At 45.3% G+C, this 25,764-nt stretch overlaps 1 protein-coding gene across 1 annotated transcript; it reads left to right on the top strand.

Moving 5' to 3' along the window:
* Positions 1–514: 514 nt before the first annotated feature.
* On the top strand, positions 515–21,152 carry LOC144511713 (pepsin A-like). Its single transcript, XM_078241939.1, has 9 exons — positions 515–570; positions 1,595–1,754; positions 4,184–4,301; positions 6,230–6,348; positions 7,881–8,080; positions 9,037–9,156; positions 14,414–14,558; positions 18,099–18,197; positions 20,997–21,152. The coding sequence occupies exons 1-9, from the start codon at positions 515–517 to the stop codon at positions 21,150–21,152; spliced, it is 1,173 nt and encodes a 390-aa protein (XP_078098065.1).
* The last annotated feature ends 4,612 nt before the right edge of the window (positions 21,153–25,764 follow it).

Here is a 25,764-nt window from a genome sequence, read left to right as displayed (position 1 = left end):
AGGAATATTTTTGTTTCAAATTCTTTCTGGGAGCTTGCTGCGTACAAATTGGCTGCCATATTCCTGACATTACAGTAGTGACTATGCTTAAATGCAATTCACTGGCTGAGAAAAATGTGTTATAAAAATGCAGGTATTTTTCTTTCTATTAATTTTTGAAATAAATGAACAATAGGCCTAGGGTCTCGGTTTTGATAATCAGAGTACTTTCCAAGTGCTAAACGTGGCCAATCTATGGAACAAGTTCAAACCACAAGGACTAAATGTTATCTTTCTTTATAAATATACACGTGGCCTCCTTTAAGCTTGACATACAAAATCTCAAAATATCTATGATTATTATTAATTAACATGGAGAATCTGTGTGTGCCCTGACCCAAGCAATTAGTCACGATATTTTTAACAATCTACATTATTTGACTTTTTGAAAAAGGGCATCGGTTTGATACAGAATAGTATAAAAACAGCCAGAGCACTCACAAATCTCACAGCGTCTAGACCAGTACCTGCCAAGATGAAGTGGCTGCTCATTACACTCGCTTGCCTCCAGCTCTCTGAATGCGCGATCAGGTAGGTAGATAAGCAGTTCTGATGAGAGGCCAGGTATGTACGGCACAACGGTCCAAAGTCTCCAACCCCAGCACAGAGCTGGAGACATTCGTGATGGGTCATAGAGAGCAGGGGAATTGTCCATTGAAAGTTGAAGCTTTCCGGGCAATTCGCACGTCGGTCAGTGAGTGAGGACTTCCACAATGTCCCGAAGCGCATCTTTGAATGTATGTTCAGTCACCGACAATCCGGAGAACAAAAGATTTGGGCCATTCATTTCATCAAACCTATGTCTCTAAATTCCCATTCTTACCAATTGTTTCTTCCTCCAGCATTTTCTATCAAAGATCTTTTGTGAAAACAATTTTATTTCTGATTTCCAGCATCAGCAGTATTTTGCATTTATAGTCGGATCAGGAGGTGATGGCATTTCTCTTTCCTTCGCATACGAAAAGAGATTGAACAGTTTGGGCTGATACTCACTAGAGTTTAGAAGGATGAGAGGGGATCTGATCGAGGTATATAAAATCTTAAAAGGGATTGACAGAGTAAACGTAGACCAAATGTTTCCTCTTATGGGGCAATCTGGAACAAGAGGTTGCAGGTATAGGTTGAGAGGCAATAGATTCAAAACTGGGAAGAGGAGAAACGTCTCGCAGAGAATTTATGGAACTTGCTACCCCATAGTGCGGTGGAGTCGGAATCGTTAAATGGATTCAAGAAGGAGATAGATATATTTCTAATAAAAAACGGGTTAAAGCCTCGACATGTGACTTTGTCACTTTCCCCCGGTTCCCCCAGGAGAATGCATTGATTCTGTCCCGAGTTAACATCAAGGCCAAACTGCCTTCTTGTTCTTTATACAAACATTCCAGCTAACACACGGTTTTGAAAGCAAGTATTTTGTGACTGTAATATTTTTCTCCATTGTCACAATGCTAGTTCACATTTAGTTCACATTCTGTACTTTAATTAAAAGGTCTATAGTGCAGGATGTTCATAATGTTGATTCAACTCCTAATGTGTGTCTTGTTTATCTTCACAGGGTTCCCTTGAGGAAGGGTAAATCTACCCGCCAATATCTTAAAGAACGTGGACTTCTCGAGGAATATCTGAGCACGCACTCGTACAATCCATACACCAAATATACCGGACTCTTCAACACCGAGTCCATGGCTACAGAGCCACTTTCGAACTACTTGGACGTAAGTAATCCTTTTGAGTTTTTTTGAGGCAAAGGACAGCATGGTTTAGCACTGCTGCCTCACAGCGCCAAGGACCCGTGTTCAATTTTAGCCTCGGGTGACTGTCTGCGTGGAGTTTGCATGTTCTCCCTGCATCTGCGTGGGTTTCCTCCAGGTTCTCCGATTTTCTCCCACACTCCAAAGTGGAGAGGATGTTTTCACTTGCAGGAGAATCTTGAAATAGTGACGCTGTTTAAAAATAGGGGGTCACCCATTTAGGACAGAGATGAGGAGAATTTTTTTCTCTCAGAGGGTTATGAATCTTTGGAACTCTCTTCCTCAAAAGGTGGTCGAAGCAGTGTCTTTGAATATTTTTAAGGCGGATGTGCTTGATAAGGAAGAGGGTGGCAGGAATGTGCAGTTGAGGTGAAAATCAGATCAGCCATGATCTTATCCAATGGCGCAGGAGGCTCGAGGACCTGATGCGAGATCACATGATCTTGCTCTCTCGCTTGTACAACCTCATGGTGAAATGTAATCACAGTTAGATGTGTTCCAATAAAAGTGAGTGTTTTATCTACCTCAGCAGTATTTGTGAATATTCAATATTAGTCCGACAATATCGAGAATATTGTAGGTGGGGCTGGGGGGAAATGTCAGGGTGAAGATCGGATGACCCATTGCCAGGATCAGGAGATTTTTTGCTGTCATCAAGTTCAGTCCTCGAGGGAAGAGTGTGGTAAAAGTCTTACAACCGGGTGTGATGGGCAGCCTGGAGCAGCGGGGGCCCAAGCTCCCCATGTGGGGTCCATCAAAATACTGTTGTTCCTTCCAGCCCTACTAATTTGAGTCTTTTTTATTCACTTTGCTTCATTGGACGCACTGACTTCTCAACAGTATTTCCTGGCCAGGCAGCAGGGAAGTGCCACCATTCCGGAGAGTCCAGTTTTCGTTTGTTAATGAGAGTCTCCCAAGCAACAGCAGAAGCCTCATCTGCTGTTAAAGCCAATAGCAAATTAGCAGCCAGAGTGACGAATAGAGTCACTCCACTTTAACTGCTCCACTAATCGGGGAGGGATAACACTCACCCACCATTTAGTTCTGAAATATTGCCTGTTCCGGGGAGTGGAGATTGTGGTCTGGGATATACGATGACAGGTGAAGAGCGTTGAAGATAGAGTGGAGATGGTGTGAACAATGGAATGAGGAAGCCTACACTTGGAAGGCAGCTTCTCTGAGATAAGGACAGAGGTATGCACAATCCGGAACTTGGGAATAAGGGATCAGCTACAGAGCGTTGAACTAACTAAAGCATGTGAACATTGGATAGGTGGAGGCATTTGAAAAATCAGCACTTAAGATGATGAAGGCATTGATTAGGAACTTTGTACCGAGGGGGACAGAGGTCAGGTGAAGTGGTTACCATGAGCAGTCTTGAAGATAAGCATTTAGAACAGGAAAATCATGGCCTGAATTTTCCAGCCATTCCTCCGACCCCTGCAAGCAAGGACAGTAATTGCGCGCTCAGCTCTGCTCACCGCAGTGGGGATGGAAAATCCCACTGGCATGAACAGCTGGAAATTTCCACCCAGATCAAAGTTCAGCATAGCTCAAGGTTAAGGGGAGGCAATGACCGAGTGATATTGTTGCGAGACTATTCATCCAGAAAACTCAGCTAATATTCTGGGGACCCGGGTTCAAATCCCACGACCGCAGATGATGGAATTTGAATTCAATAAAAAATAAAAAATATCATTGTTGATTCCCGGAAAAACCCATCTGGTTCACTAATGTCCCATAGGGAAGGAAATCTGCTGTCCTTACATGATCTGGCCTCCATGTGACTCCAGAGCCACAGTAATGTGCTTCACTCTCAACTGCCCTCGGACAACTATGGATGGGCAATAAATGCTGCCCAGCCAGCGACACTCATGATTTGAATAAGAAGACACAATTTGATTCAGTCTGGCCCAACAATTCAGAAGGCTGAAAAATCGGAGTCAGATTTTCCAGCACGATTTGGAGAAAGTTGATTTGCCAAATCCAAGGTCTGAAGATGGACCTGCAGTTGTACAAGGCAACTACAGTTTGGATATGGCAATGAGACGAAGGCAAAAGTATCATTAGTCCACACATGTAAACTAACACTGTGCTCAAACATGGGATCACAATAGCCTTCATTCTCAATGACTCGGGTCTGTTTGTTCCAGTGACGGGGTGTCCAGGATTGTCACTACAGCATATAATGGAAAATCAGGCAGATTCCTATACAGGCATGGAGCCATCCACCCAACATCCTTTGTTTCTATGAGCTTCACCGAGACAGTCCAATGCACTTAAGTTCAGGAACAGGGAAATCTCCCAATGTGCCCACAAGTACTGAAATGCAGCAATGCAACTTATAGTAAATTCTAACTTAACTTGATTCATCTATTAAAATATCTCTCCAGATGTCTTACTTTGGACACATCAGCATTGGAACCCCACCACAGAGCTTTTCCGTCATCTTTGACACTGGTTCATCCAACCTTTGGGTCACCTCAGTTTACTGCAACAGCCCATCTTGCCGTAAGTATCCATGAGCAGTCTTCCCAAGATTTCCTCCCATTAGGAATTATCTGACTCAGAAAGTGTCCAAGGGCACACGCTTAATCGATCACAAGTTAAAGGACGCATAAAGGTACTAAAAATGACTAAGAGGGTTAAGAGTTGGAAATATTCGGTGAGTCCATATCATCTGAAAGTTCAGCTAATTGACTCAATGGGCAGGATTTTCCAGTCATTCCCATTGGCGGGATCTTCCAGTCCTGCCAATGGCAACCCCCATGGTGGGTTACCCAGCAACGTGTTGGATGAGCCACACACAATATCATAGACATCGACGGGATTGGAAGATCCCGCTGGCAGCCAATGGGAAGCCGTCTCTGCTGCCACAAAAGTCAAACTTGTAACAAGGGAAAAATGAAGGAAAAAGATGGTGCATTCTATCCACTTTCCTGCCTGCCTCAGAAATCTGGAAAGCAAGTAAAGATCAGTGAAAGAAAACAGGGGCCTTTGAAATGTGTTCGCTGAGACGATCGCATGCTAAAATTTTAATATACAGACTGTAAGACAAATGGCAGGGTGCCTGAAATTGCAAGAGCAAAAATAGATCTTAAAAGTGACATCCAGAAAAGAAAATGTCACTATTTTGGCCATGTGGTCAGAGCTGGAAACTACAGAGATCTCTGTTAGTGAGAGGCAGCAGAAGGAGGAGTCAACATAGCTGTAGTTGGGTGACAGGAATCACAGAGTGGTTGCAGATGAGCTGCAGTGGACGTGTGAGGATGGTGCAAGGCGGATGAGTGTGACAGATCATGATGGTAGATCTCCTGGTAGGAGTTGCTCCAGGCAACATCAGCATGAAATCTATGAAGGATGCTTAACGAAAGAAACTAATGCTACAAAAAGATGTGCTGGAATTATGTGGCTCTTAGGCTTTCACTTGGGGAATTGAGTTTGAATCCAGCCCAGACAGGGTCAGTCTTAATCGATGGGTAACATTTGCTCTTCTACACCAGAAGGTGGTGAGTTCAAATCCCGTTCCAGAGATTTGAGCGGAAAAATTTGTGCGACGCTCCAGCGTAGTTCTGAGGGAATGTTGTATTGTTGGGAGTGTTAAATTTTGGATCAGACTCTAACCAAGGCCTTGTACACCCTCTGAGGCACAAGTTAAAGATTCCATCGCAGTGTTTCCAAAGAAGTGAAAAGGTGTTCTCTTGGATGTGTTGGGCAATAATTAACCCTCAATGAACACCACCAAAACAGATTATCGCTTTGCTTATTGCGGGAGCATGCTGTGTACAAGTTAGCTGCCATTATATTACAACACTTCAAAAGTACCTCATTGGTTCTGAAGCACTCAGGCATGTCCTGTGGTTGTGAAAGGCATTGGCCGGAATTCTTCAGTCTCGCACGCCCCACTACCACTGCCAGTGAGAATGGAGAATTTGGCGCTCAGCCAAATCTCCATTCATTGCAGCGGGACTGGAGAACCCCAGCTGCGGGTGATGTCAGAGAATTGTAGCCATCATATCATTTCACATTGATGGGATAAGGCCTCCTATGTGAAATCAACCTGGGCAGTCCAAATTGTATCTTAGCAATCATGAATGTCCACATGAACACGGCCCATGTATGAAACGAAATGGAAATCTCACCCAGAGAAACCATTGATGATTGTGTTAAGAAATGAAAAATGGTGAAATTGTGTCCGACAGCAGAGGCCTTTCCTCCACATCGAACCCATGCTTTACTTCACCATGTTCATCACAAAAGCTGGGTGCCTGAAATGTAAAGTGGTTCATTCACCAGCACCATCATCCCTGAAGTGAAATGAGTGTAAAATACAACAGAAACAAACAGTGCGACCAATGAAGAATTATTGGTCGGATCTGTGCTTGAATCAGCTGTGGAATAAAATAACCAAACCGTTAAATTGAATTCTATTTTTGCAGAAAACCACAAGAAATTTTCACCAAGTCAGTCTTCAACTTATCGGGCAACGAACCAACCACTATCCATTCAGTACGGTTCCGGCAGTATGACTGGCACCCTGGGCTATGACACAGTCACTGTAAGTATATCGTAACTTACTAACAATGTTAAGACAGAATAACGTCAAAATTCTTATCATGTCCATTCACGTGTGCGTTGGCTGAATATTAATATCTTCCACTATCAGATCTGGATCTTCACAATGACCAGAAACGCAATCAAAGTCACCAAATAAATACTGTGACCTCGACAGCAGATCAGAGACTGGGAATTCTGCAATGTGTCACTCAACTCCTGACTTTTCAAAGTCTGTCCACCATGGTGGCCCAGTAGCTAGCACCTGGGTTCAATTCCAGCCTTGGGTGACTGTCTGTGTCGAGTCTTCATGTTCTCCCCATGTCTGTGTTAATTTCCTCCCACAGTCCAATGATGCTCAGGTTAGGTGGATTGGCCACGCTTAATTGCTCCTCAGTGCCCCTAGGTGTGTAGCCATGGTAAACATGTGGGGTTGTGGGGAGAGGACTTGGGTAAAATGCTCTGTCAGAGTGCCGGTGCTGACCCGGTGGGCCGAATGGCCTCTTTCTGAACTTCCAGGATTCTGTGCGTCAATGATTCTTTGATCTAGAAGGAAATAATGAGGAGTGTGTTGGAATACGCTTCATTTTTCTGGATGAGTGCAGCTCCAGCAGCACTCAAGAAGCTGAAGCCTGCTTTATCAGCACCCCACTCAACCAACCACAAGATTCCCTACCTCCCCCACTGGTCCACAGAGGCAGCCATCTGTGAGATGCACCTCAGCAACTTATCAAGGCTCCATCAACAGCAATTTTTAAACCCTCAACCCTCAACCCCAGAAGGCAAAGGAAAGCAGGCACATGGGAACACCAGTACCTCCAGGTTCCCCTTGCAGGTTGTCTTATGATGAAAGCCTGGGCTGACTAGGCTTGTATCTGCTGGAGTTTAGACGAGTAAGAGGCGACTGGATTCAAATATGGAAGAGCCTGAGGGGACTTGATAAAGTGGGTGTGGAATGGATATTTCTCTTGTGGGAGAATCTAGAAATCGGGGTCACCATTTAAAAATAAGGGGTCACCCATTCTAAGACTGAGATGTGGAAAATATTTTTCTTTGAGAGTTATGTATCTTTGGAATTCTCTTCCTCGAAAGGTGGTGGAGGTGGTGTTTTAGAATACTTTTAAGGCAGAGGTAGATAGATTCTTGATAAGCAAGGGGGTGAAAGGTTATCGCGAGTAGGCAGTAATGTGCGGTTGAGGTTAAAATCAGATCAGTCCTGACCTCATTGAATGGTGGAGCAGGCTCAAGGAGCCGAGTAGCCTACTTCTAATTGATATGTTCGTATGTCATCCTTACCCTGGATCCCATGTAGGGCACACATGCATAGTTTGCTACACAGGTGATGATACATTTGGTTCCTGTGATGTTATGTGTGTTCGGAAACAGCTGTGGATTTTCTACAAAATTGCTAGGCTTTCTCACTATTGCTGTATTCATTAAGTTCAGGTCTTGTGTGACCCAGATAACAATATGGTTTATTGGTGACTCTCAGTGTAATAGTTCCTCAGAACAAGTTAGCGTTCTTCTTTCTTCCAGGTATCAGGCATAGCTGTCACAAACCAGGAACTTGGCTTAAGTGAGACCGAACCTGGCCACTCATTCTCCAATCCTGAATTTGATGGGATTCTTGGGTTGGCCTATCCAAGCATTGCATCATCCGGTGTTACACCTGTGTTTGATAACATGATGACTCAGAATCTGGTGCAGCTGGACCTGTTTGCTTTTTACCTGACCAGGTACGTTTTCTGAGCTTCGTTGCACTTCCATCGCAGTGGGTAAAAGGTCATTTGAGGTAGGCAGGGATGTGGGGTTGAGGTTACAATCAGATCAGCCATGATCTTGGCGGAACAGGGTCAAAGGGCCGAGTGGCCCACTCCTGCTCCTAATTTGTAAGCTCCTATGTAGTAGCACCCTGCATAAAATGGGGGATTCACTTATAGTTATCACAAAGCCAGAGAATACAATAGTCTTTCCTTGCCCTAATTGATGCTCCTTCAGTCAAGCTCAAGAACTGTTTTCATATCATGCAGCTCTTCATCTTCTAGCAAGGTTCAAAGCAAATCCAACTGGATCCCAGTGGACAAATTCAACTCCTTTCGACTTTTTTAAATTGATTTTTAGATCCACAATGGGAAATTGGACAATTGCAATCCCGTTCAGGGATTTTGGAAACAACGATGCTTAATTCCAATCAGCACAGAGAGAATCAAGTGGGTTTTCTTTTCGAAAAGTGTTGAGCGGGGATTTTCCTCCCTCTCTGTGGTGTATTTCGCGGCGACAGGAGATAGTGCAGCGCTCGCTCGCAGCGTGATGTTAGGGTCCTGCCGTTATCAATGGGGTTTCCCATTAGGTGGGAGGTCGAGTGTTTCACACGTGTCGGTGCAGACTCGATGGGTGGAAAAGCCTCGTCTGCACTGTATGGTTCTATGATTCTATGATTCCCAATGAACACTCCCCTTGCTGCCAGGAAACCTGTGGTGGGAGCGTGCCGTCCGCGGGAGCTCATGATCGTCAACGGCAGCAAGATTTTGGCGACTGGCTTTGATCTGATTTTCAATGGTTAATGACACCACATTGTGCGAGTGCAAAATTAAACATGGCTGCTCAGGAATGTCTGATGTTCTGTTACTATTCATTTCAATATCAGACAGCTCATTGCTGAAACTGACACTCAGGTTGAATTGTTTTACAGAGAGAATGATGCATATGGAAGTGAAGTTGTTTTTGGTGAAGTTGATCCAAGCCACTACACTGGTGAAATTAAATGGGTGCCCGTCACTCACGAAACTTACTGGCAAATCAGCGTGGACAGGTAAATGACCAATCCTTTGTACAGTTGACATGCATTCTGTAACAATCACAATGTACGCAACATTGAAAATCATGTATTTGATGTGGAAATACTTGAGTAGCAATTGTGTTTGTGCGTAACAGCTTTCAACATTCAGTGAAAAACACATGAAACTAGCCAACTAACGGATACCTTCCAGACCACAATTGATTTGATTTGATTTATTATCGTCACGTGTATTGGGATACAATGAAAAATATTGTTTCTTGCACTACACAGACAAAGCATACCATTCATAAAGTACATAGGGGAGACTGAAAGGAGAGAGTATAGAATATAGTGCTACAGTCATAGCTAGGGAGTACAGAAAGGGAGAAGCTGTTCTTGGCTCTTTTGGTATGTGGTCGCAGAGTTTTGTATCTTTTTCCCGGCGGAAGAAGGTGGAAGAGAGTACGTCTGGGGTGCGTGAGGTCCTTGATCATACTGGCTGTTTTTCCGAGGCAGCGGGAAGTGTAGACGGAGTCAATGCATGGGAGGCTGGTTTGCATGATGGATTGGGCTACATTCACAACCCTTGGTAGTTTCCAGCAGTCTTGGACATTGCAGGAGCCGTACCAAGCTGTGATACATCCAGAAAGGATGCTTTCTGTGCTGCACCTGTAAAAATTGGTGAGAGTCAGAGCGGATATGCCGAATTTCCTTCACGTTCTGAGAAAGTAGAGGTGTTGGTGCACTTTCTTAACTAAAGCGTTGGCGTGGAGAGATCAAGAGAGGGTGTTAGTGATCTGGACATCTGGTAACTTGAAACTCTCGACCATTTCCACTTCATCCATGTTGATGTCGACAAGGGTATTTGGACCATTGTTTAAATCTAGTCTGAGTAAGCAAGGGCTCAATATATCTGAGGGTAACTTATTGCAGAACATTGCACAACAGCACACCCTCGGAGTACATGGTGAATCATGTACGTGCAGTGTCCTAACTATGTTGGGGCTTGTGCGATCTACACAAAAAGAAAAGAATGTGGTTTTCATACATGGGCAGGAATTCTCCCATCCTGCCCACCACTGGAATTTTAGCAGCTATTCCTAAAGACAATTTCCATGTTCTAATGAGAGTGGCATCGTGTAACAATATGCTAATTGCTTAAATTCATTAACTTTGTCCATAGATTCAAACTAACACACAACAGGTTTTATTGAAAGAGCTGTTCCTGGAGCTGCACAGAGTACAAACTGCAAGTGAAACAGAAACCTCTGCAAACACCCTAATGACATCACCATCAAACCCCATGTGATCAGCTCTTAAAGTAACCTGCAATCCTTTTAAATATATAGCAGCACCAATTATTTGATTTGCCATCCGTTAAAATTAATCAATTAAAGTTAAGGAGTGAGAAATTGGGTGCGCTGCTTATTGGAGTATGAGGGTACAGATTGACATGAAAATGTCATGGAACAATCGTCAGTGAGGTGGAGCAGGGGTAAAAAGGCAGGTTAGTTTAAGCAAAATCACAAATGGAAGGGTAGAGTGTGGTGGAAATAACCTTTTGAGGTGTGTCTATTTCAATGCCAGGAGTATTGTGGGGAAGGCAGATGAGCTGAAGGCGTGGATAGACACATGGAAATATGACATTATAGCCATGAGTGAAACTTGGCTACAGGAGGGGCAGGACTGGCAGCTCAATGTTCCAGGGTTCCAATGTTTCAGGCAGGATAGAGGCAGAGGGATAAAAGGTGGGGGGGTGGCATTGTTGGTCAGGGAAAATGTTACAGCGGTACTCAGGCAGGATAGATTAGGGAGCTTGTCTACAGAGGCCCTATGGGTGGAGCTGAGAAACAGGAAAGGTATGACCACATTAATGGGGTTGTATTATAGACCACCCAATAGTCAGCGAGAATTGGAGGAGCAAATCAGCGGAGAGATAGCTGACAACTGCAAGAAACACAAAGTTGTGATAGTAGGAGATTTTAATTTTCCACATATAGATTGGGACTCGCATACTGTTAAAGGCTTAGACGGGGTAGAGTTTGCAAAATGTGTTCAGGAGAATTTTCTACATCAGTATATAGAGGTGCCAACTAGAGAGGATACGATATTGGATTTCCTATTGGGAAATAAGTTAGGGCAGGTGATGGATGTGAGTGTGAGGGAACACTTTGGATCCAGTGATCATAATGCCATTAGTTTCAACCTGATCGTGGATAAGGGTAGATCTGGTCCTCGGGTTGAAGTTCTGAACTGGAAAAAGGCCAAATTTGATGAAATGAGAAGGGATCTGGGAAGTGTGGATTGGCACAGGCTGTTCTCTGGTAAGGATGTAAATGGAAAGTGGGAGGCCTTCAAAGGAGAAATTTTGAGAGTGCAGAGTTTGTATGTTCCTGTCAGGATTAAAGGCAAAGTAAATAGGAATAAGGAACCTTGGTTCTCGAGGGAGATTGTAACACTGATTAAGAGGAAGAGAGAGTTGTATGAAATGTATAGGCAGCAAGGAACACATCAGATCTCGAGGAGTATAAAAAGTGCAAGAAGCTACTTAAGACGGAAATCAGGAGGGATAAAAGAAGACATGAGGTTGCTTTGGCAGACAGAGTGAAGGAAAATCCAAAGAGCTTCTATAGGTATGTTAGGAGCAAAAGGATAGTGAGGGATAAAATTGGTCCTCTTGAAGACCAGAGTGGTAGACTGTGTATGGAACCAAAAGAGATGGGGGAGATACTAAATGGTTTTTTTGCATCCGTATTTACTGAGGAAACGGGCATGGAGTCTACGGAAATAGGGCAAACTGGTAGGGAGGCCATGGAACCTTTACAGATTAAAGGGGAGGAGGTGCTCGCTGTCTTGAGGCAAATCAGAGTGGATAAATCCCCAGGACCGGACAGGGTATTCCCACGGACCTTGAGGGAAGCTAGTGTTGAACTTGCAGGGGCCCTGGCAGACATATTTAAAATATCAGTATTCACGGGGGAGGTGCCGGATGATTGGAGGATGGCTCATGTGTTCCGTTGTTTAAAAAAGGTTCCAAAAGAAATCCGGGAAATTATAGGCCGATAAGTTTGACGTCGGTGGTGGGCAAGTTATTGGAAGGTGTGATAAGGGATAGGATCTACAAATATTTGGATAGACAGGGACTTATTAGGGAGAGTCAACATGGCTTTGTGCGTGGTAGGTCATGTTTGACCAATCTATTAGAGTTTTTCGCGGAGGTTACCAGGAAAGTGGATGAAGGGAAGGCGGTGGATGTTGTCTACCTGGATTTCAGCAAGGCCTTTGACAAGGTCCCTCATGGGAGGTTAGTTAGGAAGGTTCAGTCGCTAGGTATACATGGGGAGGTAGTAAATTGGATTAGACACTGGCCCAATGGAAGAAGCCAGAGAGTGGTTGTGGAGGATTGCTTCTCTGAGTGGAGGCCTGTGACTAGTGATGTGCCGCAGGGATCGGTGTTGGGTCCATTGTTGTTTGTCATCTATATCAATGATCTGGATGATAATGTGGTAAATTGGATCAGCAAGTTTGCTGATGATACAAAGATTGGAGGTGTAGTGGACAGTGAGGAAGATTTTCAAAGCTTGCAAAGGGATTTGGACCAACTAGAAAAATGGGCTGAAAAATGGCAAATGGAATTTAACGCAGACAAGTGTGAGATATTGCACTTTGGAAGGACAAACCAAAGAAGAACGTACAGGGTAAATGGTAGGACTCTGAAGAGTGCAGTTGAACAGAGGGATCTGGGAATACAGGTACAGAATTCCCTAAAAGTGACGTCACAGGTGGATAGGGTCGTAAAGAGTGCCTTCGGTACATTGGCCTTTATAAATTGGAGTATCGAGTATAAAAGTTGGAGTGTTATGGTAAGGTTATATAAGGCATTGGTGAGGCTGAATTTGGAGTATTGTGTACAGTTTTGGTCACCTAGTTACAGGAAGGATGTAAATAAGGTTGAAAGAGTGCAGAGAAGGTTCACAAGGATGTTGCCGGGACTTGAGAAGCTGAGTTACAGAGAGAGATTGAATAAGTTGGGACTTTATTCCCTGGAGCGTAGAAGATTGAGGGGAGATTTGATAGAGGTGTATAAGATTTTGATGGGTATAGATAGAGTGAATGCAAGCAGGCTTTTTCCGCTGAGGCTAGGGGAGAAAAAAAACCAGAGGGCATGGGTTAAGGGTGAAAGGAGAAAAGTTTAAAGGGAATATTAGGGGGGGCTCCTTCACGCAGAGAGTGGTGGGAGTGTGGAATGAGCTGCCGGATAAAGTGGTCACTTTTAACATTTAAGAAAAACTTGGACGAGTTCATGGATGAGAGGAGTGTGGAGGGATATGGTCCAAGTGCAGGTCAGTGGGACAAGGTAAAAAATGGTTCGGCACAGACAAGAAGGGCCAAAAGGCCTGTTTCTGAGCTGTACTTTTCTATGGTTCTATGGAGGTTCTATGGCAAGATGGTGGTCCCTGCTCAAGATGGCTATCATGCAGAGGACAAAGTTTAAGTCAAACACACATAAGTATGTAAATAATGGGGCTGAATAATGGGGGTAGGTTGGCAGGTGGACGGGGCACATAAAATTAGACAGGGTAGATATTCCCTTGAGCTGGAAAGCATAGAGTTAGCGTTTAAAGTCTCAGAATATATGTTCAGCCATTTTGGACTGGAAGAGAAATTTCTTTACTCAAAGAGTTGAGAATCTTTGGAGTTGACCCAGATGCTCAGTGGCTGAGTAAACAACACATAGCTTGATCGATGTTTGGATTCTAAGAGAATTATGGTTATTGGGATAGCGCGGTATAATAACACCAGGCGTCAGCTGTGAAGGAACTGTGCTATTATTGCACAAAATGAAAATAAACTACAACCACAAGCCTGTGGGGAACACAACAGGTCCTAACCGGGACCAAAAGGTTAATGGACCCGCTCAGGATCTTGCTTTATGCAGGGCTCGGTATGTGAGCTCCACCTGGTTGACTAATTACCAATCCCCAAGGAGCTCGGATTCAAATGGCCCATCAGAGAGGTCAATTAATGATTCCCCATGGAGATCATGGGGGTTATCACATGCGGGAAGTGGAATTCAGGTCAAAGATTTGCTATGATCTTACTGAATGGGTGAGCAGGTTCAAAGGGTAGTACTAACATATTTTCATGTTATATTATCTGAAGGTGGGACTGGTGATCAAATGCTTGGTCAGAAAAGTAGATTTTAAGGAGTAGGTAAAAGGAGGGAGAAGTAGAGGAGCAGAGAGATTTTGGGACAGAATGGGTTCAGTTATGTCTTTTCCTCTTTCAGAATCACAGTCAATTTTCAGGTTGTGGCGTGTGATGGCGGCTGCCAGGCCATTGTTGATACTGGCACTTCTCTGCTCACTGGCCCCAAAGGAGAGATTAGCTCTATCCAGAAAAGCATTGGCGCAACTCCATTTTACGGTGGCCTGGTAAGCATCTATGGAACATATCAGATTTTAAAATCAACCCCAGGAGTTTCTGCTGATGTACTTTTCATTTTGTAGTATTTATAAGCTGATGCTTTATTTATTTCGGGGTTTAGATTTTTTTATAAAAAGTTTAAAAACCTAAAAACATCAATCAGTCGACTGAATGTTGTAATTTCTCTCCAATTCTTACGTTATATCATAGAACATTCTTCAGAAGCGTAATAATGTACAATGGGGTGGGGAGAATGGAGAATGATATGAATTTGTCTTCTGCCTTTCACATTTAGTTCTGAACTTAGTCTCCACTAAAGGGTTAAAAATTCCCAGCCTTTGCTGCAAGAACCCTAGTGAAAGGAGTTTGGGCCGTCTCAATTAAGTTCCTTCATGGACATTTCATCTCAGCGCAATCCTTGCCCCTAATTTACCAATAATGGGCAATCTCAATCCAAGGTGTACAGGTTATATGGATTAGACATGGTCAATGTTTGTTCTGACAGGGATAGGGCGGGGAAAGGGCTTGGGTAAGATACTCTGCCAGAGAGTCAGTGCACGCGATGGGCCGAATGGCCTCTTCTGCACTGCAGCGATTCTATGATCTTTGATCCCTGATGGTTTTGTGAAGGATGAAGCATCCACCAATTTCAAACAAAGAAATTGACAAAGGAGGGTTGGGAAGAGATTCACAGTGTTAGGTGTCCCTAAATGTCCAGTAAATCCAACCTCATCACTGCCGGGATATCTGGAGAAACTGAGCTGTCAAATAGTGGAGATGAATCCCACCAAGTGACCTGGGTGGCAGCCTGCCTGTTCGACTGCAGAAAACCAGGTGGTAAAGGATAGAACTGCACCTCACTTTTACACATTTTACACGCAGTTATTTACAGAACTAAACATGATAAACATACACTTCAAAACCCAACAACCTCTGTTTCAGTCTCCTCTTATATGTAGGCGCACAAGTGAATCTCCAGTTAGTATCCACCACCTGAAAATAAATAAATCAACATTATACAATTGACATTGAAATGCTACAGAAAGACCAAAATAAAACATTTGGAAAATTGATGGTCTATTAGTTTTCTTCATAGAGGTGGTGGGTAACGTCCCTCAGCACCTCCTCCTTCATAAGCCCAACAACCCAAGACTGTGTCATAGGATCCCCGATGTGGAGATGCCAGCGTTGGACTGGGGTAAACACAGTAAGGAGTCTAACAACACCAGGTTAAAGTCCAACAGGTTTATTTGGTAACAAATGCCACTAGTTTTCGGAGCGCTGCTCCTTCGTCAGGAAAGTGGGAGATCTGCTCATAAACAGCAAACAGGGCATATAAAGACACAAACTCATTTTACAGAATAATAAATAATGATTGGAATGCGAGTCTTTACAGCTAATCAAGTCTTCAAGGTACAGACAATATGAGGGGAGAGAGCATTAAGGACAGGTTAAAGAGATGTGTATTGTCTCCAGACAGGACGGCCAGTGAGATTTTGCAAGTCCAGGCAAGTTGTGGGGGTTACAGATAGTGTGACATGAACCCAAGATCCCGGTTGAGGCCGTCCTCATGTGTGCCGAACCTGGCTATCAGTCTCTGCTCAGCGACTCTGCGCTGTCGTGTGTCATGAAGGCCACCTTGGAGAACGCTTACCTGAATATCAGAGGCCGAATGCCCGTGACCGCTGAAGTGCTCCCCAACAGGAATAGAACAGTCTTGCCTGGTGATTGATGAGTGGTGTTCATTCATCCATTGTCGTAGCGTCTGCATGGTTTCCCCAATGTACCAGGCCTCGGGACATCCTTTCCTGCAGCGTATCAGGTAGACAACGTTGGCCGAGTTGCAAGAGTATGTACCGTGTACCTGGTGGATGGTGTTCTCACGTGAGATGATGGCACCCGTGTCGATGATCCGGCACGTCTTGCAGTGGTTGCTGTGGCAGGGTTGTGTGGTGCCGTGGTCACTGTTCTCCTTAAGGCTGGGTAGTTTGCTGTGGACAATGGTCTGTTTGAGGTTGTGCAGTTGTTTGAAGGCAAGAAGTGGGGTTGTGGGGATGGCCTTGGCGAGATGTTCGTCTTCATCAATGACATGTTGAAGGCTCCGGAGGAGATGTCGTAGCTTCTCCGCTCCGGGGAAGTACTGGACGACGAAGGGTACTCTGTCCACTGTGTCCCGTGTTTGTCTTCTGAGGAGGTTGGTGTGGTTTTTCACTGTGGCGCGTCGGAACTGTCGATTGATGAGTCGAGCGCCATATCCTGTTCTCATGAGGGCATCTTTCAGCGTCTGGAGGTGTCTGTTGCGATCCTCCTCACTCGAGCAGATCCTGTGTATACGGAGGGCTTGTCCGTAGGGGATGGCTTCTTTAACGTGTTCAGGGTGGAAGCTGGAGAAGTGGATCCCTACAGTGCAGAAGAAGTCCATTCAGCCTATCATGTCTGCGCCAACTCTCTCTAATACAGCATCTTACCCAGATGCTATCCCCATTTCTCCACATTCTTACCCCGCTAATCCCCCTAACCTACACATCTTGGGATACCAAGGGGCAATTTAGCACTGCCATTCCACCTAAACTGCACATCTTTGGACTGCGGGAGGAAACCGGAGCACCCGAAGGAAACCCACGCAGATGCAGGGAGAACGTGCAAACTCCACACACAGTCACCCGAGGCCAGAACTATACTTGGATCCCTCGTGCTGTGAGGCAGCAGTGGTAACCACTGTGCCGCCTGGCAAAACTTCACACCCAGCCAACCAGGAACGGAAACTGGAATCTTCTGTTTCTCTGATAAATAATTCAAAGGACTAAGAACAAAGAAAATTACAGCACAGGAACAGGCCCTCCGGCCCTCCAAGCTTGCTCGGCTATGCTACCTGACTTAACTAAAACTCCCTACCCTTCCGGGGACCATATCCCTCTATTCACATCCTATTCATGTATTTGTCCAGACGCCCCTTAAAAGTCACTGCGGTATCTGCTTCCAATCCCTCCCCCGGCAACGGGTTCCAGGCACCCACCACCCTCTGTGTAAAAAAATCTGCCTCGTACATCTCCCTTAAACATTGCCCCTCGCACCTTAAACCAGTGCCCCCTAGTAATTGACTCTTCCACCCTGGGAAAAAGCTTCTGACTATCCACTCTGTCCATGCCTCTCATAATCTTGTAGACTTCTATCAGATCGCCCCTCAACCCCCGTCGTTCCAGTGAGAACAAACCAAGTTTCTCCAACCTCTCCTCATAGCTGATGCCCTCCATACCAGGCAACATCCTGGTAAATCTTTTCTGTACCCTCTCCAAAGCCTCCACATCCTTCTTGTAGTGTTCCCACCGTGAGGTTACAGGGAGCTTCCCACAATCTCAGCAAGTCCACTTGCAGGCTCGTTTCCGCACTGCTGCCAGTATATAATCCACACTTACTGTTAAACATGACCAAGTGCGCATCCAATAATTAGGTCACTGATTTTACTGGCTAGATGAATATTTCTCACGAGTATTTCCCTGAGAACGTTCTGCTCACAATCGTTGCTTTATGCTTTATCTGTTTTACAGTACTCCGCCAACTGTTTCGAGGTTAACATTATGCCTGATGTAGTCTTCACAATCAATGGAATTGATTATCCCCTCACTCCATCTCAATACATGCTCCAGGTATGTTTTTGGTTGAATTTGACAAAGCTGATTTTGAACGGTTCGACTATGTTCTCTGTCCTCGGTATCCAGTAAAATTGCTCCTCAGTTTATATAAAGAGAAATTAAGCAGAAAATTAATGAAAATATCCAAAATGGTAGGATTAAGTAACTATACTACTCTTCGTGAAACTATAAATTTTCATCTCAATTGACAGTGCAGGGGAAGGTCCTTATGCATTAACTCTTTGGATATGGGTATCACTGCCAAGGCCAGCATTTGTTGCCCATCCTTAATTGCCCTTGAGAAGGCAGTGGTGAGACACTTTCTTCGACCTCTGCAGCCCTTGTTGTGAGGGTACAGTGCAGCTCAGAAAGAAGTTCCAAGATTTTGATCCAGCAACAATGAAGGAATGGTAAGATGTGTCCAAGTCAAGATGGCGTGTGACTTGGAGAGGAACTTAGCGTTCCCATGCACCTCCTGCTCTCCTCCTTTGAGATGGTACAGGTTTCAGGTGTGAAACTTGTCTTTGAGGAAGACCTGGCAAGTTGCCACAGGGAATCTTGTAGACGGTGAATGCTGCCGCCGGGGTTCATCATTGGTGGAGCGATGAGTTCCTAAGTGGGTGCATGGTCTATCGGTCACTTGGGCTGCTTTGTACCAGATGGTGTCAGTCTGTATTGTCACAACTGAACCCATCCATGTGAAGTGTAGAATAACAGTGGACAGATGGATCAAATTATTTACACTTGCTTTGTTTCCATTAAATAGAAACTTCAGCCAATATAATTTAAGTACTTATTCCTGTGTGAGACACAGTGGGCCTGATTTTAGCATTTAGAGACTAAGTGCTGGGTACGGGCGTCAAATAGATCCGAGCCCGGAGGCCGCGTTCCAGCGCACCCATACGCTTTTTTCCGGCGCCGGTCCAGTGGGTGGGGCTTAGCGCCGCCAGAACGATAGGAGCTCTGAACTGCGCATGCGCAGTTCGGAAAAAATCTGGCAACGCGCCCGGGCGCGAAAAAAAAAGCAGAGAGCGGAGAGAGCCTCTCTGTTGTTCATCCTCTGGTTGAGGATGGGGGGGGGGGGGGAGGAGGGTAGGGTGGGAGGAGGGGAGGGGGTGTGACTTATCATCCCCTGGGGCGTGGGAGGAGGGGAGGGGGTGTGACTTATCATCCCCTGGGGGGGTGGGAGGGGAGGGTGTGTGACATCTCATTCCCTGGAAGGGGCTGGGAGGGGAGGGGGTGCGACGTATCATACCATTGGGGGGTGGGGAGAGGGGGTATGACGTCTCATCCTCTGGGTGGTGGGGGGGGTGATGGGGGTGTGATGTATCATCCCATTGCGGGGGGAGAGGGGGTGTGACTCTCATCGTCTGGTCAGGGGGGCTCTGCTGCAAGTATGCGGCCGATCCCTCCTGGCACCATCACTGGTTCACTACCAGCCGGGGTGGGTAGAAGGGGTGTCCGCGAAGGGTGGGCCTCGGCGGTTCCCCTGCCGAATAAAAGTACAAGTTGGACTTTTATTTATCAGGTTGGTAAAGGCACGGACGCGAATTGGGCCGAACGCTGGTAAAGGGGAAATTGATGGTAAAGTTGGGTGCGCGCTTCATTAAGTCGATTTAAATGCATGCAAATGCATGTAAATCGTCACGCTGGCTGATTTGGGCGCGCACTGGAACGGCGCCCGAATTGGCCGCTGGTAAAGGCGCGATCCACTAGGAATCGGGTGCGGATCGCAGCATAGGCACGACGTCCAACTTTACGGCCATTTGCCCGAAAACGGGCACGAAGCTTTGGTAAAATCGGGCCCAATGGGTGGGATTTTCTCCCCCATCACCCTGCTGCAGTGGCAGTGCCAGCCTGCCATTAGCCGGTGGCAGGATCTTCCAGCCTCACCAATGTCAAATGGGCTTCCCGCTGTTCACACCCTCCGCCACTGGGTCCCCATCAATGGGACTGGAAGATCTGGTCAGCAGGAACAGCCAGTAAATCCCACCCAATATGCTTCTCAATTTCCCAGTTTTTAACTAGCAGTGATTACCCATAATTCACCCTTTATTGAGTTTCACCAAGTCTTCACTTTTATTTGTGAATCATTGACAATCGATGTCTTTGTCCAATGTTTCTGATATAAATTAATTTTCTTGTCTCATTATACAAATTCTTGACAAGTTAATTGTGTGAGGGCTCCTCTTTGCTATCAAACGATAAACTTTAGTTTCTCCTTTAACCTGGAGAGTTACTGGGTGATAATTGACTGGTGGAGTTGGTTACAGTTGACAAAGGAAAAAATCAAGGTCAAAGGGGAAAATAGTTTTCAGTTCATTCATTTGATTTGAGTTAACATAGCATGATCACCATAGAATGAAGCATGGAAGTTATTGACATTTTTTATGACTAGGTGGCACAGTGGTTGGCACGGCTGCCTCACAGCACCAGGGACCCGGGTTCAATTCTGGCCTTGTGTGAATGCCTGTGTGGAGTTTGCATGATCTCCCCGTGTCTGTGTGGTTTTCCTCCGGATGCTCCGGTTTCCTCCCACAGCCCAAAGTTGCGCAGGTTCGGTGGATTGACCATGCTAAATTGCCCCCTTTGTGTCCCAAATTGTGTAGGTTAGGGGGACCAGTGGGATAAATACGTGGGGTTACGTGGATAGTGCCTGGGTAAGATTTGCTGTCGGAAAGTTGGTGCAGACTCGATGGGCCAAATGGCCTCTTCTGCACTATAGGGATTCTCAAAAAAATTCTTACAGAAGACTCAATATTTGCAATGAAGTCGTTCTGGGGAATTAACTCTGACTCTTTGCATTTTTTCCAGGAGCAAGGTACTTGTTTAAGTGGATTCGATGGCATGTACCTTCCAAGCTCTGGTGGAGGACTCTGGATTCTGGGAGATGTCTTCATTGGGTCTTATTATTCCATCTTTGACAGAGGAAACAATCGTATGGGCTTTGCCAAATCTGTCCAATTTTAACATCATGGAATAAACTTTGATGCATTGCAACTACTTAATGTCTGTACCCTCTCATTTGTGATCCTTTCATGATAAGGGGGACAGATCTTCCCTAGCTTCTCTGTCCAGTCCCCTCATGCTTTTGAACGGATAATCCACAAAATTTCTCTGTCCGCCATGAACAGAAGTGTTAACCATTCTTGAAGTAGTCGATCAAGAATCTTCACATGATCTCACAGCCTTTACCTTACCTACAGCTTGGTTGACAAATTGGCTGATGGCATTGCCCGTTATAAGACCATAAGACCATAAGACATAGGAGCGGAAGTAAGGCCATTCGGCCCATCGAGTCCACTCCACCATTCAATCATGGTTGATTTCAACTCCATTTACCCGCTCTCTCCCCATAGCCCTTAATTCCTCGAGAAATCAAGAATTTGTCAATTTCTGTCTTGAAGACGCTCAACGTCTCGGCCTCCACAGCCCTCTGTGGCAATGAATTCCACAGACCCACCACTCTCTGGCTGAAGAAATTTCTCCTCATCTCTGTTCTAAAGTGACTCCCTTTTATTCTAAGGCTGTGCCCCCGCGTCCTAGTCTCCCCTGTTAATGGAAACAACTTCCCTACGTCCATCCTATCTAAGCCGTTCATTATCTTGTAAGTTTCTATCAGATCTCCCCTCAACCTCCTAAACTCCAATGAATATAATCCCACGATCCTCAGACGTTCATCGTATGTCAGGCCTACCATTCCTGGGATCATCCGTGTGAATCTCCGCTGGACCCGCTCCAGTGCCAGTATGTCCTTCCTGAGGTGTGGGGCCCAAAATTGCTCACAGTACTCCAAATGGGGCCTAACCAGTGCTTTATAAAGCCTCAGAAGTACATCCCTGCTTTTGTATTCCAAGCCTCTTGAGATAAATGACAACATTACATTTGCTTTCTTAATTACGGACTCAACCTGCAAGTTTACCTTTAGAGAATCCTGGACTAGGACTCCCAAGTCCCTTTGCACTTTAGCATTATGAATTTTGTCACCGTTTAGAAAATAGTCCATGCCTCTATTCTTTTTTCCAAAGTGTACGACCTCGCACTTGCCCACGTTGAATTTCATCAGCCACTTCTTGGACCACTCTCCTAAACTGTCTAAATCTTTCTGCAGCCTCCCCACCTCCTCAATACTACCTGCCCCTCCACCTATCTTTGTATCATCGGCAAACTTGGCCAGAATGCTCCCAGTCCCGTCATCTAGATCGTTAATATATAAAGAGAACAGCTGTGGCCCCAACACTGAACCCTGCGGGACACCACTTGTCACCGGTTGCCATTCTGAGAAAGAACCTTTTATCCCAACTCTCTGCCTTCTGTCTGACAGCCAATCGTCAATCCATGTTAGTACCTTGCCTCGAATACCATGGGCCCTTATTTTACTCAGCAGTCTCCCGTGAGGCACCTTGTCAAAGGCCTTTTGGAAGTCAAGATAGATAACATCCATTGGCTCTCCTTGGTCTAACCTATTTGTTATCTCTTCAAAGAACTCTAACAGGTTTGTCAGGCACGACCTCCCCTTACTAAATCCATGCTGACTTGTCTTAATCCGACCCTGCACTTCCAAGAATTTAGAAATCTCATCCTTAACGATGGATTCTAGAATTTTGCCAACAACTGAGGTTAGGCTAATTGGCCTATAATTTTCCATCTTTTTTCTTGTTCCCTTCTTGAACAGTGGGGTTACAACAGCGATTTTCCAATCCTCTGGGACTTTCCCTGACTCCAGTGACTTTTGAAAGATCATAACTAACGCCTCCACTATTTCTTCAGCTATCTCCTTTAGAACTCTAGGATGTAGCCCATCTGGGCCCGGAGATTTATCAATTTTCAGACCTTTTAGTTTCTCTAGCACTTTCTCCTTTGTGATGGCAACCATATTCAACTCTGCCCCCTGACTTTCCTGAATTGTTGGGATATTACTCATGTCTTCTACTGTGAAGACTGACGCAAAGTACTTATTAAGTTCCTCAGCTATTTCCTTGTCTCCCATCACTAGATTACCAGCGTCATTTTGGAGCGGCCCAATGTCTACTTTTGCCTCCCGTTTGTTTTTAATGTATTTAAAGAAACTTTTACTATCATTCCTAATGTTACTGGCTAGCCTACCTTCATATTTGATCCTCTCCTTCCTTATTTCTCTCTTTGTTATCCTCTGTTTGTTTTTATAGCCTTCCCAATCTTCTGACTTCCCACTACTCTTTGCCACATTATAGGCTCTCTCTTTTGCCTTGATGCATTCCCTGACTTCCTTTGTCAGCCATGGCTGCCTAATCCCCCCTCTGATAACCTTTCTTTTGTTTGGGATGAACCTCTGCACTGTGTCCTCAATTACTCCCAGAAACTCCTGCCATTGCTGTTCTACTGTCTTTCCCATTAGGCTCTGCTTCCAGTCGATTTTTGTCAGTTCCTCCCTCATGCGCCTGTAATTACCTTTATTTAACTGTAGAACCTTCACATCTGATTCTGCCTTCCTTCTTTCAAATTGCAGACTGAATTCTACCATATTATGATCACTGCTTCCTAAGTGTTCCCTTACTTTAAGATCTTATTAAAGAATTTAGAACATAGAACATAGAAAAAATACAGCACAAACAGGCCCTTCGGCCCACAAGTTGCGCCGCTCATGTCCCCACCTACCTAGGCTTATATATAGGCTTACCTGTAACCCTCAATCCTATTAAGTCCCATGTACTCATCCAGAAGTCCCTTAAAAGACTGTATCGAGTTTGCCTTCACCACCACTGACGGCAGCTGATTCCACTCACCCACCACTCTCTGAGTGAAAAACTTACCCCTGACATCTCCTCTGTACCTACTCCCCAGCACCTTAAACCTGTGTCCTCTCGTAGCAGCCATTTCAGCCCTGGGAAAAAGCCTCCGAGAATCCACCCGATTTATACCTCCCAACATCTTGTACACCTCTATCAGGTCACCTCTCATCCTTCGTCTCTCCAAGGAGAAAAGACCGAGCTCCCTCAGCCTATCCTCATAAGGCATGCCAACCAATCCAGGCAACATCCTTGTAAATCTTCTCTGCACCCTTTCAATCATTTCCACATCCCTCCTGTAATGAGGCGACCAGAACTGAGCACAGTACTCCACGTGGGGTCTGACGAGGGTCTTATAAAGCTGCATCATTATCTCCCGACTCCTAAACTCAATCCCTCGATTGGTGAAGGCCAGCACACCATACGCCTTCTTAACCACCTCCTCTACCTGCGAGGCCGATTTAAGAGTCCTATGGACCCAGACCCCAAGGTCCTTCTGATCCTCTACACTGCTAAGAGTCTCACCCTTGATATTATACTCTTTTATCCCATGTGACCTGCCACAATGGACCACTACACATTTATCCGGGTTGACGTCCATCTGTCACTTCTCCGCCCAGTCTTGCATCCTATCTATGTCACAGTGCAGCTTCTGACATCCCTCCAACCTATCCACAACACCACCAACCTTCGTGTCGTCGGCAAACTTACCAACTCATCCCTCCACTTCCTCATCCAGGTCATTTATGAAAATGGCAAACAGCAAGGGTCCCAGAACAGATCCTTGGGGCACTCCACTGGTGACCGACCTCCATTCAGAAAAAGACCCATCTACAACCACTCTCTGCCTTCCGCAGGCAAGCCAGTTCTGGATCCACAAGGCAACAGCCCCTTGGATCCCATGCCCTCTCACTTTCTCGAGAAGTCTTGCATGGGGGACCTTATTGAACGCCTTGCTGAAGTCCATGTAAACCACATCTACTGCTTTTCCTTCGTCAATGTGTTTAGTCACATTTTCAAAGAACTCCACCAGGATCGTAAGGCACGATTTGCCTTTGACAAAGCCGTGCTGACTACTTTTGAGCATACTAAACTTCTCTAAATGTTCATAAATCCTGTCCCTCAGGATCTTCTTCATCACCTTACCAACCACTAAGGTTAGACTCACCGGTCGGTAATTTCCTGGGCTATCCCTATTCCCTTTCTTGAATATAGGAACCACACCCGCAATCCTCCAATCCTCCGGAACCTCTCCCGTCTCCATCAACGGCGCAAAGATCATCGCCAGAGGCTCTGCAATCTCTTCTCTCGCCTCCCACAGTAACTTGGGGTACATCCCATCCGGTCCCGGCGACTTATCTATCTTGATGCTATTCATCAATTCCAACACATCCTCTTTCTTAATGTCCACATACTCAATCTTTTCAGTCCGCCTCACTCCTGTGGTACAACCACCCAGGTCTTTTTCCACCGTGAATACCAAGGTAAAATATTCATTCAGCACCTCTGCTATTTCTTCCGGTTCTGTATAGACTTTCTCTCCTTCACCTTTTATAGGTCCTATTCCTTCACATATCATCCTTTTACTCTTCACATATTTATAGAACGCCTTAGGGTTCTCCTTAATCTTACCTACCAAGGCCTTCTCGTGACCCCTTCTGGCTCTCCTAATTTCTTTCTTAAGTCCCTTCCTACAAGCCGTATACTCATCTAGATCCCTATCATCGCCTAACTCTCTGAACCTTTTGTACGCTTTCCTTTTCTTTCTCACTAGGTTCAGCGCAGCTTTCATGCACCACGGTTCCCGTAGCCTA

The sequence above is a fragment of the Mustelus asterias genome, chromosome 25 (genome assembly GCF_964213995.1).
Source record: "Mustelus asterias chromosome 25, sMusAst1.hap1.1, whole genome shotgun sequence".
NCBI classification, from domain to species: Eukaryota; Metazoa; Chordata; class Chondrichthyes; order Carcharhiniformes; family Triakidae; genus Mustelus; species Mustelus asterias.
This window is presented reverse-complemented; position numbering and strand designations above follow the sequence as displayed.

What these genes read in the sequence shown, in the direction of transcription:
- LOC144511713 (XM_078241939.1), top strand. Translation starts at nt 515, where the DNA reads ATGAAGTGGCTGCTCATTACACTCGCTTGCCTCCAGCTCTCTGAATGC. An exon ending in CTGCAACAGCCCATCTTGCC is followed by an intron (nt 4,302 to 6,229) that starts GTAAGTATCCAT and finishes CTATTTTTGCAG; the next exon opens with AAAACCACAAGAAATTTTCA. An exon ending in TGGGCTATGACACAGTCACT is followed by an intron (nt 6,349 to 7,880) that starts GTAAGTATATCG and finishes TCTTTCTTCCAG; the next exon opens with GTATCAGGCATAGCTGTCAC.